Source organism: Felis catus, chromosome B3, assembly GCF_018350175.1.
Source record: "Felis catus isolate Fca126 chromosome B3, F.catus_Fca126_mat1.0, whole genome shotgun sequence".
NCBI lineage: Eukaryota > Metazoa > Chordata > Mammalia > Carnivora > Felidae > Felis > Felis catus.
The window spans coordinates 113322165-113335737 of NC_058373.1; the positions used below are offsets into that span (position 1 = coordinate 113322165).

Sequence of the window (13573 nt, forward strand, 5' to 3'; positions counted from 1 at the left end):
GGTGCCTGGGTGGCTCAGTCGGTTAAGCATCCAATTTCGGCTCTGGTCATGATCTCATGGTTCAGGAGTTCAAACCCTGCATCGGGCTGTCTGGTATCAGTGCAGAGCCTGCTTCAGATCCAGTCTTCCTCTCTCTCTGCCCCTCCCCTGCTCACACTATCTCTCCCTCTCTCAAAAATAAACATTTTTAAAAGTGCAAAAGATAGAACAATATATAACCTAAATGAATACATCTCTATTGACTTAGCATGGCCAAAGGAGACTCTTAAATTACTCAGGCAGCAGTTAATTTCACTGCATGAAAGGCCAGGTGACCCGTATTAATTTCAACTGGCACTTTTCTTCTCCAGGTGTCTGGTGTGCATAAAATTTATTCATATTCAGAGGATCCTCAAAGCTGGATCATGATCCTGTTCACTAACAGTACAGATTAGACAGTGGACATTCACTCATTTATTCAATAAAGAATTGTTAAGCTCCTGCTAGGTCTCAGACACTGCCTAAGATTACAAGAGATGAGCAAATCAGACACAGTCCTGGCCTTTGTGGGGCTTCCCATCTAGTAAGGAGGTACACATTAATCAGATAATCATATATATTCTCTCTACATACATACGTTATTTTGTAAGCTGTAACAAGAGTTCTGAAGGCGTATAGGGGTGTTATAAAGGCATATAATGGGGGACCCTGGGACCCTCTGGGGGGTTGGGAAAAGCTTCTGAAAAGGAGGACATGTCCTTCCCTTTCCCCAGCCTTTTGGGTAGGAGAGATAGGAAATCCAGATTGCTCTACTGCAGTCCTGGCAGTGAAAGTTAGTCATTTTAAGAATTGTCCAACAGAGAGTTACTTTTCTCACTGGTAGTGCCTAAAGCCCCTCAGATTGCTTGCTTTCCTGTTTCATTTGCAGCCCCTAGGAAATTGGCTGAAGCAAGATGCACTTCAGCTGGGAGAGACTGGGTAGAATGCTGTCAGTTTGTGTGAACTAGAAAACAGCCCAGTCCCCATGTTCATGAGAGCGGCCAGGGCTGGCCTTTATTGTGCAGCGCAGAGCCTCCCAACAAATGTACTATGGCAGGATGGGCTATAGGTACCCCTCTCCTCTTGGGACGGTAATTAGATAGCTAGAGCCCCAAGGCTATTTACTTTGGCAGGCTGTGCAAGTACCATCTTTCATGTTTTCCAAGATGTGAAAAAGGTTGGAAATCACTGCCTAGCAGATCCCTGGATGTGCCTTCTTCCTCAGAAAGCTCTTGTCAGTTCAGCTTCCCTAGCTGTGGACATGTGTGATGAGATTTTCCTGTTTCCCCAGCCTGCACAGCTGTCTTCCAAGGAGAATGCTCTGGTGTGGATTGCTGTGAATGAGGATGGGGTCAGCATCCTGGACCACAGCACTATGGTATGGAAAGATGAGGGCTGGCCTTCGGACCCCTCCTTCTCCTGAACAGCATCTTTTCTTCTCTCTGCACTCAAAGGCCTGAGCTAAGTGAGGCCTCGCCCCAGCCTTGCTGTCCTCTAGTCTAGATACAGCTTATTGACATTCAAGACATGAATCTCCAAATTATGACCACTTCAGAGTTCTCCCTTTCTGGTTAAGGCTACCAGTGCCCACAATAGACAGGGGATGCTGGTTTAGTTCAGGAGGCAGGTGGAAAATTTCCCTAGAACTAATGGGCTTCTTCTCACAGCATGTGCACGTCACTTACCCCTACTCTTCAGTAATGACCTTCGGTGGCTGCCGGGATGACTTCATGCTTGTGATCAGATCCATTCTGGACCAGAGCTCTGGAAAAGGCCACACTGAGAAGTTGCTCTTCCGGATGGCTGCTCCCAAGGTGGGTCTGACAGCTGCTAAAACATGTTACTCACATCTACCTAGTATGATGAGGTGGGCTTACAGTTAGGAAAGGATGCCAGGGTTATTATGACCATACTCTAGAAGGGTCCTGTCCCAGGTACAACTTTTGGCCTTGTCTGTAGTCAGTCCTCCAAGGGTTCAGGTAGCGTGGCATCTCAATAGTCACCGGTGAGCTGATCAGTGAGGGGTTGGCCGGGAGGGCACACACTCTGGTCCGGCTACGTCCATGCTCTTCACATGGGCCTCTCAGCCCTAGCAGCCCAGCACCATGCAGGCTTGAGGCGGGGCCCACTTGGTCTTCATGCAGCTGATCCAGGGGCCAGGGCAGCGTCCTCCTCAGTGTGCTGTCACCTTCCCCTGGGCTCTGCCAACACTAGTCACAAAGTGGGACAGTCTGTACACACGCCCCCCCCCCTTTGTGGTCTTTAAGACAGTCCCAAAGATCTCTACTGCTTTAAGAGCTTTGTTCCTACTCAGTACAGGAAATACTGACTAGCAAAAATAACAATTATAAAGGCTCCAAAACCTAAGTTCTGATTAATAGTTCCTGATTCCATTCTGAAAGTCACTGGAGACCCTGTTGTTTTAATCGTAAAACTGGAGTATCCCAAACCTCCTCCTCTCTTTAATACCACCCCTGCCATAGGAGAGGCTATACAGACACCTTCCTCCAGGAAGGACCACTTCCCCACTCGCAGGTAAGCAGAGAATATTGCTCCTCCTGTTCTCAGGAGGGTACTGTGCGCCAGTGGCCCTTCAGACTAACAGGTACTGTGTCACTGAGCCTCTGAACCTCCCAGATATTTTAAGAGGTAAGAAACTGAAGCCCAGGAAGGTTATACACCTAGTATAACAGCTAGGGAGAAAGCCAGGATTCAGGCCAAGGCTAGTTCAATTCCTTTGTTTCTGCTGTCTCCTTAGATTGCAGAGGCTACCTTCATCATGGCCAGCTACATGAACCATTGCTCTCCAACTGTGAACCCACCTACGAACCCACCTGCTGCCCGCCAGCTACGGGAACTGGACAGACAGCAGTTTTTTGCTTCTGTTCCATGTGCTGCCAGAGGGCCAACGTTGCTGTGAATATTTCTCCTACCCCTTTCCCCCTCCAACCACCTGGTGCCTCTGTGATTAGAGATTGGTGTCCTGGGGTGTGATACTACTGTGATGGGGTCTAACAGCCCTCCCCCAGCTTGTTCTGGGAAATGTGTTATTTCACTTTCCATGAAGCCTTCATTCTCTAGGTGCCTTATCATGTTTCAGGGCCCAACTTTTAAAAATCCAGACCCAGTATGAAAACCACTTTTTTTCCCACAAGAATACTGAGCTCTGGATGCTGCCCGATTCTAGATACAAGATTGGGATGATCCATGTTACTAGTTACTGAGGGCGTCAGTGCCATAAGTCAGAGCTTTCTGCACTGATACTCTTAGGAAGGATGGTATCTTTTATGTTGTATATGGTCCTTATGTGGGGATTTATACTTGAAGTTTTCCCAACATCCCTGAACAAGACAGGACTAAAATTTCCAATTCACCTGAACTGTGACAAAAGCCTAGAACTCACTAAAACTGGACTTCCCTTTCCAGATGGGAAAGGTATTGGCAGGGCTAGAGGAAAAGGAATAGACTCACCTTTCCCCTTCCCACTGCAAATGAGTAGGCATCTGCAGTGCCCCTCTGGGGCAAGAGTTCCTATCTTTGCAGGACAAGGAAAAGGCACTATCCCTGCTGAGATTCAAGCTGTTCTCCCTCACACTGGACTGTGAGCCCAACTGGGTGCAAGCAAGGTCAGGGCGTTAAGTCCAATCTGACCTCTCCCTGTCTCATTTTAATGACTGGCCAGGGCTCAGCAAAGGCTATGCTTCCTGCTGTAGGATGGGGTGGTCACCAGTGGTTTCCTTGCTCTTTGAAAAACCCAAGCAAATGCACTCTGTTTTTTGCTGTTTTGTGAGGCGATCATAGATGAGTCAGAAACAGAATCCAGGCTCATGGGCCTGAATTTGCTCCTCAGGACTCAATGGCAAACTTCTGCTGGGAATTAGTCCAAGGGCAGAAGGTACACAGGTGATACCTGTCCTAGCCTGAGAGCACCCTGGTGATATAAATATCTCCCCATCTGCAACTGAGGCCTTCTGTTGAGTGCAGAGGAGATGATCTTTGCCTCCACCCTCCCCTAACAGAAAACAGAAAGACGAAAGAGTTCATTTATACTCTGATTCTCTGCCATTGGAGAAGCTGAGCTTTATTTCATAGCTCTAAGGCAGTCTCACCATTTATCAATCAAGGGCTGAAAACTGTGTGGCTTGAGCAGGAGCATCCAGGAACCAAGCCTTTGACTTCCACAAAGTGTGTGTGTGTTGCACACTGCAAAACCTTCAAGGTTGGAACTAGTTCATCTGAACACCTCAGCTGCTATAAGCTTCCCCCCTCTCACCCTTTAAACTGACAAACATGATTAAAAAAAAAAAGCACACTAGAGCATCTGTCTTTTAAACTTGACTTTGCAAGGCTGGCAATTTACAGCCATCTCCCGTTTCTGTTGCTGCCTTTCCCCCAGGATATGAGATCTAGCTGAGACATTTCTACCTCGAACAATTCAAACATCACATGTACCACAGTCTCCTGAATAACCCCTCCTGAGCTGATGTAAAAGGAATTACAGCTCTAGTTTTATAATATCCTGAGTATCTCTAACGCCCATGAGGATAATATTATCTACCTGGGAATTAAAAAAAAAAAAAAAAAAAAAAAAAAAGGATCCTAAGGAAAAAGCAAGCAAGAATGGAGCTGCGTTCACACTGAACTTGGGGGTCAAGCTGTTTCCCCCACCCTAGCTCCTTCCCAGCCTTTCAGGAATCTTCCCATAGATACTGCCTTATAATCAAAAGCTTCTGCAGTTTGTGTGTTTATCCTTCTTTAACCTGTCTGGAAACCAAAGTCGAATTTCTGTCTGGTCTTTTGTCCCATCCCTCTTGGCAGAAGAAGTGTTTGAAACCATAGACAATGCTGAGTAACAAGAGTATTAATGTGCTTGACATCCAAGACTGAAATGCCATGTTCAATGTCAATAAAAAGCAACTGTCTGTGAACCAGGCAATTATTGTGTATGTTTTGGAAGGAGATAGGTTTATTAAGAGAGTCATCATAAATTAACCCTGTACAGAACAAAGGAGCTGGGTGAACAGAGACTAGTCTTTTGTAGGACATTTCTTCCTACTCACCAGTACCTGAACGGCTTGACTTTTTTTTTTCTTAACTTTTATACAGGGGTACTATGTAGTTGGAAATTATGTTTCCTAAGATAGCTGATGTCAGTTTCCCATGGTCTTGCTCCAGAAATTCTACAAAAAGTAAACCTGAATGTGTTTAGGAATTTCACCAAGTGCTCTTTGTTAACATTACTTTTGACATGTCTTTTCTTAAGGTCTCCCCCTAGTTGGTAAAGTAGGCAAAACCTTACAAGCGGATCACTACAATACACAGAAGGACTTTGCTCAACATCACACAATGAGTTAGGTTTCCAGTCACCTGCTCTATGGCTCTGAGATCCACTGCATCCATACTGGTTCCTAGGACTGTGTCCACCCGATGGTTTAGAATACAGAAAATAAACCAGCCACTATGGCTTAGGAGTCATCTCCCATGGAAGACAATACTGGCCTTCTGAATGCTGGGACTCATGGACTTGCTGATGTGGCTTTCTGGTGCGCCAGGACCTCCTGGCAGCTCCTGTACACTTCAATCAAGCAGTCCAGGCGGGGCTTGGCACTCTGAATTCCAAAGGGGAGAAATGCAGAGTCAAGATGAACGTAAGAGCGCGTACTGGTGCTGCATCCATGTGCAACCTCAATCTCCCAGCACATCAGGGGTCTAAAAGGCTCAGGTGTGAGCCCAGAGAAGCAGAAGCTCAGGCCAGATGGCACCCTACTGGCTAAGAAAGCAAAAGGAATAACAAGGACAGACCCTCTTGGGAAATTCACAGCTGTGAAACAGTCCTCAAGGGCAAGAAAGGCAATTTAATATGTAAATATTAAAATATTTTGTACAGTGAAATGCAATACAACCAAAATTAACAGAAAAGTCACAGAATGGGAAAAATATATGTGGAAAGCGTATTTAATGAAAATTTGTTACCCAAAATATATAAATTGTTACAAATGCATAATCAATATCTAGATTCTACTTGATTAATAGAGGAGATGGACAGTTTTAAATAAGAGGAAATACTGATAGGTAATACAAGGAAATATGAAAAGTATCTTTGTCATTTAAAGAGCAATTTAGTAACTTTAAATTCCTTTACCTACATACTGAAGTAAACAAGTAACTAAATCCACTGTTAGCCAAGACTATGAAAAACAAGTACAAATTCTCAAAGTATGGTAAAGTTGTCCAATCTCTGAAGCCAAATCTCAAACTGTAAAAATCTATGACACTGTTCATAAGCTTTAACAAGATAATTCTGAACTGTAACGCAAAAGAATTTTCACTTAGCAGCCTTAAATTTTTTGTGAAAAAGGGCAGTAAGACAGTTAACTATATACATAAATATTTTATATACTTACAAAGTAATTTACTATAATCATGTTTGTATGAGAAAATTTTGTAAGAGCAAGACAAAAAAAAACCTGGAGATGATTTCAAAACCTTGCAGTAGGGTGGCTAAATAAACTTAGTCAACATGATAATATAACCATTTAAAATAGTAAGTATAATGGCCTCTGTAGATGCATGAAAATATGTATATTAGATTTAAAAAGCAAGACACAAAAAGTATACAGCAGTATGTGTAGATCAATGACATCTATGTAAAAGCATATATTGGCAGCCTAACAGAGTAGATGAATGGTGATTTGTGGGCAGAAATTGCTATATATTTTTTCTCTAAAATTTGTATAAATTCATAGTATTTCTGAAAGCCTATATCTGCTTCAGAAAGAAACTTTTGAAATAACTAAAATCCTAACTCTCACTAAAAGTAGCTGTCAAGTGTCCTCAAACGTTCTTGACAACAAAAGTTGACATTCCTACCGAATGTAAGTAGCTATGGATATGCAGAGAGCAGGGAAAGGTAACGGATTTTTTGAAGAAACTTTAGACAAGTGTTCTGTGCTCACCTGGAAGACAGGTACTACTTGGGATATCCCATGTGGTTCCACCGGATCCTTCAATAAAATGCAGAGGTAGTAAATCACCTTCTGCTGCAAGAAAATAAACCAAATAGCAGAAATCTAAGTGAAACTCATTTTGTTTTCTTTTTCTTCAAGGGAAGGCTAAAAACTTTTTTATAAATGGTTATCTCTATGTAGTAGAACACTTGATCACTTTTGAAGTGAGGGAGTATATTCTCATTCTTTAGATGAAAATGACAAAACAGCAGCAGCAACAACAACCAGAGATGATTTTGAAATCAGGCTAAAAAATAAACTTGAAATGCTGACTCCCTATCTATGAAAACTTATTATATCTCTAAAAATAAAGGAATGTACCTTTTCAGTATAAATTTCACTTTCAAGGTTTATAGACCTGCTAGCCATAAAGGAAACACTACAATACTGGAACAGAGTCTTCAAGTTTTTTTTGTTTTTCTCTTTTCTTTTTTTTTTTTAACGTTTATTTTTGAGACAGAGAGAGACAGAGCATGAATGGGGGAGGGTCAGAGAGAGGGAGACACAGAATCTGAAACAGGTTCCAGGCTCTGAGCTGTCAGCACAGAGCCCGACGCGGGGCTCGAACTCACGGACCGCGAGATCATGACCTGAGCCGAAGTCGGCCGCCCAACCAACTGAGCCACCCAGGTGCCCCCAGAGTCTTCAAGTTTAATTCTGTGACATCAAACACTTTAGGTATTAAGACTCATTTAGATCCAGGCAAAGGCCATGGGAGAAACCTGTAATACTACTCAACTACTTACCATGTAAATACCTTCATTGATGATAACATCCTTCACCTTGCCCATCTCAATGAAGGTAGTGCTTTCTTTGCCTGAAGCATAAGATGAGGTCATCTGGATACCAAGGGAATCTATGATTAACAGGGTCTCCTGATCAATCTTGACAAAATGCAGGTAACCAAGCAGGCCTAAGAGGGTGATGAAGATGGCAGCAGAGAGGATTATGCTGTTCTGAAGAGAGAGCCAGACACAGGCGATAAGATTACCAAGTGATCCTCCCGCACAGATCTCTGCTATTTAACAGGTCCCCTCTAGGCAATGCCAAAAAAAAGTCTGTATTCTGCTGTGAGTTGAACAGATGAGAAGAACATGCATGGAGGAAGAGGAAATCACTTTTATTTCAGCTTTGTAGTGCTGTGTGCTGGGAAAGCAGATGATGAAATATATCCAGGCAGTAAATGGATAGGTCTTGGAGGAGAACCTCCATCAAAACAGTATCTACCATCGCACCACTCTCAGAGATTTTTCTCCAAAACTGAAACTTAAGGATTCAGACCATTTTCTCTCATGCTCCATCAGCAGAATATACAGTGTAAAACCAGACAGTTCATAGTAAGATGCTTAGCACAGGGTAGCAGATAGTACTCAACAGCCCCCCTCCTCCTTCCTAATAGAACTTGGGGGTGAATCGTGATTGGTTCCTATTTGTTCTGCCAATGACTGCATTAGAAATGAGCACATGACACAACTCTGGCTAGTCTGCTGGAGAGGCTTCTGGAAAATGAAGTCCGTCTTAAAAAGAGATCTAAGGAAGAGAAGGTCCCTTCCTCTTAAAAGTTTTGATGCCTGGAACTACTATGGGGCTACTACTACTCTGCCAGACTGTAGACAAATGTAGAAAGCCAGGCTGAGGACAAGTAGAGTAGACCAAGGGTGGAAGAGCAGGAATATGAAAAGAATCAAAATCAACTAAGCCTCTTATGCCTTCTAGAGCCCTCCTACCTCCTGACTTCTTGTTTTGTTAAATAATAAAGATTGTATCATTTAGGACTCTTTTAGTTCTTTTGGGTTGTGACTGAGTAGCTGAAATGACTAACTTATGTGTTACGGGCTCAAAAATGGTATTTATTCCTTTGATTCTAAAACACATTTACAGGGGCACCTGGGTGGCTCAGTCGGTTAAGCGTCCGACTTCGGCTCAGGTCATGATCTCACGGTCCATGAGTTCAAGCCCCACGTCAGGCTCTGTGCTGACAGCTCAGAGCCTGGAGCCTGTTTCAGATTCTGTGTCTCCCTCTCTCTCTGATCCTCCCCGTTCATGCTCTGTCTCTCTCTGTCTCAAAAATAAACGTTAAAAAAAAATATTTAAAAAAACCCCACATTTACAGCCTTTTGAAGTTGAATGTGTTTTTCAATTGATGTATGTTTTTTCATGTGCCATTATTTTTTTTCCCCAAAAAAGCTATTATTTAGGAGGATGGCACAGAGAAAAAAAATCACTGACTGATCTCTCAAAAGAGATTCAGTAATTTACTGTCATTCCTTGAAGGCAAAAAGTATCTTATCCTTTTTTTTTTTTTTTTAAGTTTATTTTGAGAGAGAAAGAAAGCATGAGCACGGGAGGAGCAGAGAAAGAGAAGAGAGCAAGAATTCCAAGCAGGCTCCCTGTTGTCAGCACAGCGCCCAATGTGGAGCTTGAACTCACAAACCAGGAGATCATGACCTGAACCAAAGTCAGACACTTAACCGACCGAAGGCAAAGTATCTTATTCTTTATGACTGACATGATGCCTTCTTTGACCTAACTCTAGTCAAGCTCTTCTAAACCCTCAACCTCGGTGTCCATCCTTATTGGGCCTGCACTACCCAACAGGCTGTACCAAGAATCTGATGACCCTCACCTGCCTTTAGCAAGAATCATGTCAATTTAGCCAGAATCTCCCTTCACCTTTGATGTTTCTCTTTAGCCATTTTTCATCCATTGACCCCCCCACTGTGCTCCTTGGCTATAAATTCCCACTTGTCCTTGCTGTATTCAGAACTGAGCCCAATTCTACACTGAGATCTCTTTTCTCCTACTGCAATAGTGAATAAAATATGTTTTTGTTGCTTTAACTACTGGCTGCCTTTGGTTTTCTCTGAAAATACTTTTCTACTTCGTTCTACCTAACACATAGTTAAGTGTTGGATCAAGAGTCTGTTTGGGCCCGTGATCTATTTTTGTTTGGTCCACCCTGAGCTAAGCATGATCTTTACACTTTTAAAAGAACTGTTAAAGAAACAGATGACTATGAGACAGAGACCTGTAAAGTCTAAAATATTTTCTATTTGGCCTTTTTTTTTTAAAATATTTACTTATTATTTTGAGAGAGAGAGTGTGAGCAGGGGAGAGGCAGAGAGAGAGGGAGACACAGAATCTGAAGCAGGCTCCAGGCTCCAAGCCATGAGCGCAGAGCTTGATGCAGGGCTTGAACCCATGGACAGTGGACCGTGAGATCATGACCTGAGCCGAAGTTGGACACTTAACTGACTGAGCCACCCAGGAGCCCCTCTATTTGGCCTTTTAAAGATAAAGTTTGCCGACCTCTGTACTAATAATTATTTGTTGACTAATGAATGGAGGGTAGAAAAATCTATGTGCAGGGTCTCTGGTGATCCAGAAATATCTATTTTGAGTTAATTAAATGTCTAGTATCTAGTACAATGTCTGGTTCACAGTCTTAACTGAATAAGCATTATGGATGAATACAGAGAAATAAAATTCAGTCCTGGCCCTTACAGATGTATTAGAGGCAAAATTAATACATATAAAATATTTTTGGAGAATACTATGAAAACTGTGCCTAAGAAAGGATTAAAAGAGAGTGAGAGAGAGACATCAAAGCACACAAGGATATCCCATGAAGATCTCCAAGGAAGGATTTCATTGGTGCAGAGAGGTGATGGTTACTGACAGATATATTTGGTTGAGGAAAGGAAGGGGGAAAAGTATTCCCGGTTGGAATAAGGTAATAACCTACAATTTTAATAGAATTGTGAATTCAAAAACAAGAAGGAAAGAAGGGATGAAGAACAATAAATGTTAGAGGATTTAATCCGTATCAGTTTTTTAATAAGGTAATCCCTGCTCAAAACTTCATTACTACCTGCATTCTTTATACTTCATTTTTCTGTCTGAAATTCTAACAATTCAGTATTTATTTGGGCTGAAATTAAGCCTCATGTTTTTATGAATTCTTTCATCAGACTTCTTCTCACCCCTGAGATTCATTACTCTGACAAACAGTTTTGAACACAAGGAAAGGTAAGAAACTTTGGTACACAGAGCCCTTAAGAAGTGTTGCAGTAGAGTTTAAAGGAAGATAAGGTTACTGAGCCCCGGGCACGTGATGGAGGTAAGTGGGACACACCAGGATGAGAGTACAAAAAGGAGTTGGCATAAAAAAGACTTCTATTTAAAAATTTTGCTTAAGCAAGCCCTCTCCACGGAGGAGACAGTATAGTGAAAAAGAAACGGTTTCAGAGTCAGCCCTGGGTTTGAACCCCAGGTGTGCTGTTTGCTAGCTCTGTGACTTTGGGTAAGTTATTATTCTTTCTGAGCCTTGGATTTCTTCTAAGGTTAAAACTAGGCATTCAGGAAAGCAGCTGGCAATCAGTGGGCGTTTAATAAATATCTGTTCCCTTCACCTCACATGGGCACATGGCCAGAATTCAGGCTAGTATTAAAATTCAACTACATTATAAATTAAATCTTTTTAGGGGGAGGGAGGACTGTCCTCGCAACTTAACCAATTCAACTGACTTAAGAACCAGCTTTTAGATACAGTTTGGTACAAATTACAGCAAACGTACTTTTGCATATACCTGTACCAAATTACCACACTCTGGTGGCAAAAAAGCCAATGAATGCAGTAATGAAAATATCCAAATTACAGAAATAAATAGTCCTAGCTCTGGTCAATCACTCCTAGAATAAAATATTCAATTCAGGGCACTACATATGAAATTAAAACTAAACTCATCCTGAAAAGGGCAATTAAGGTGAGTCCTTTTATTTGAGGGCTGTCACAAAGCTACTGCATGTGACCCTCACAATACGGTGAAGCTAGAATGGCAGACAGCAATTCCATGTTAGACATGTGAAAACTGAGGCTCAGAAAGTAGGAATGAGTCTGGAAAGTGAGCACAGAAACAACTCCTCTCTGAAACTTCGTAATTCTTTAGAAAATACTCGAAGTTGGGGGAAGGGACTGGGGGGGAGGTGTTAGATTGCCTTAAAAAACAGAAATCAGGAAGAATTATCAGGCTCTCAACGTGTGTGTGTGTGTGTGTGTGTGTGTGTGTGTGTGTGTGTGTGTTCACACATACATATTGTGGAGGCAAAGACAAGTTTCCCTAAGACCTCAGGTATTATTAACAGTGATTCCTCTAGGAGTGGAAATGATGGATGAGGACGATCCACTTAATAGTTCTCTCAACTCTTGGAACTGAATTACTGCGAGCATGTACTACGTACAGCACATGAAAGTTAAACTTTTAGACTGTCGTGCAAGGACTACTCGTATGCTAGGTGGAACCGCAGAGCGGAGCACGACCCGTGAGAGGGATAAAGTACAGGAGTACAAACCACTAAACGTAAAGAAAATAGCTGTGCAGCAGCGGAACCAGTGAGTTCCCGCCCTCCGACCCTACAACAGCAGGAGGGTCTGGCGGGAGGGCCAGGCTCGACCCTAAGACCCCAAAGACCCTTCCAAACCCGAGCCCCCGACTCCGACCTCGGGAAGGGGCCGACAGGCCATTACCTCGCAGAGGGTGAAGAGTCCGTAGGCCGCTAGCCACACCGTGCAGGTGACAGCGGTGAGCGAGCGCAACGAGAGCCGAGGGCAGCTGATGCAGAACTCTCGGCAGGACGGGGAGTAGTAGCGGCGCTGCAGGGCCAGGCGGCCGCCACAGATATCCGAGAAGCTCTGCTCATCTTCCATGTCTCGCTCGCTCCCTCCCGGCCGGGACGCGCCGCTCTAGACCGCCCGCCAGCGTAACTCTCGCCGGCTCTGGACCCACTTCCGGAGAGCGGCTTTCGGCCCCGCCCCGTTCGGCCCCGTCTCACGCTCGGCGCAGCCGCGGTTCCGGGACGAGCGGTGTGGCGCGGATCCAGAGCTTGTAATTCGCCTGTAGGTTGGGCCGGGGGTTTGTGATTGTCTACTGCAGAGACTGCATTGGGCCAACTCAGCCTGCCGATTAAAGCCGCTGTTAATGCGCTTTCTCTCGGCAAACTGATTTCTATTTCTAAGCCAGAGTACGATCTAAGGAATCGATCCACAGGTATACGCTCATTCATTCATTCCTGAGCCAGGTAGTTTTAGGCGCCAAGGGTACAGCGGTGAATATTGAAAGTCTCTGCCTTCAAGTACCTTCCTTCCTAGTAAGAGAAACAATACGTAAATAATTTCAAAGAGTGCTGCTAAAGTAATATGACCGGCAGAGGTGGCTTGGGGACGTGCAATAGGACAGTCAGGAAAATCTCTCAGAGGAAAGACCCTGGAGCTGCCAAGATGAGGATCCGGACTGGTCTGGGAGAACTCTGGAGGAGGAATTTGCCAGGTTGGAGGACCAGGAAAGGCAAAATCCCTGAGGCTGGAACAAAGTTGACTTATTGGAAGAATCAAGAGGCTGCCACATGGAGAATGCATTTAGAAGTTGGGGAGGTAGAGGCAGGGCTCAGGTCCAAGAGGGTCTTGTAGGACCTGGGAGTTTCTCTCTTCCGAACCACTGAGTGGGGAGCATTGAGTAGACAAATGAGGCTTGGCTGGGACTCCGTAGCAA

At 43.7% G+C, this 13573-nt stretch overlaps 2 protein-coding genes across 15 annotated transcripts in view; one reads left to right on the plus strand and one right to left on the minus strand.

Moving 5' to 3' along the window:
• PLEKHH1 (pleckstrin homology, MyTH4 and FERM domain containing H1) overlaps positions 1–4946 on the plus strand; it is a 53916-nt gene extending 48970 nt beyond the window's left edge. For all 11 annotated transcript variants that reach the window (XM_045060098.1, XM_045060094.1, XM_045060099.1 and 8 more), the window contains 3 exons: positions 1310–1396; positions 1686–1832; positions 2777–4946. In XM_045060098.1, coding sequence (XP_044916033.1) covers positions 1310–1396; positions 1686–1832; positions 2777–2938 — 396 coding nt within the window. In that variant the 3' untranslated portion in view covers positions 2939–4946. The remainder of the gene's footprint in view (positions 1–1309; positions 1397–1685; positions 1833–2776) is intronic.
• A 16-nt stretch (positions 4947–4962) lies between these two features.
• PIGH (phosphatidylinositol glycan anchor biosynthesis class H) lies at positions 4963–12830 on the minus strand. Of its 4 annotated transcripts, none has more exons than XM_045060103.1 (4): positions 12553–12828; positions 7772–7981; positions 6975–7055; positions 4963–5627 (listed from the first exon to the last, which is right to left on the minus strand). In XM_045060103.1, exons 1-4 carry the CDS (start codon positions 12730–12732, stop codon positions 5535–5537), a joined length of 564 nt encoding a protein of 187 aa, XP_044916038.1. In that variant the 5' UTR covers positions 12733–12828; the 3' UTR covers positions 4963–5534. The 4 variants fall into 4 exon arrangements, with proteins under 4 accessions (XP_044916038.1, XP_003987798.1, XP_044916039.1 ...); XM_003987749.6 differs by having other exon boundaries at positions 6975–7058; positions 12553–12825; XM_045060104.1 differs by lacking the exon at positions 4963–5627 and adding an exon at positions 5634–5788 and having other exon boundaries at positions 12553–12830.
• Between the last annotated feature and the right edge of the window lie 743 nt (positions 12831–13573).

Coding starts and splice junctions, on each gene's coding strand:
- PIGH (XM_003987749.6), bottom strand. CDS start 12,732: ATGGAAGATGAGCAGAGCTTCTCGGATATCTGTGGCGGCCGCCTGGCC. Junction 7,982..12,552: donor GACTCTTCACCCTCTGCGAG/GTAATGGCCTGT, acceptor CTCTCTCTTCAG/AACAGCATAATCCTCTCTGC. Junction 5,628..6,974: donor AAGTAGTACCTGTCTTCCAG/GTGAGCACAGAA, acceptor TTTGGAATTCAG/AGTGCCAAGCCCCGCCTGGA.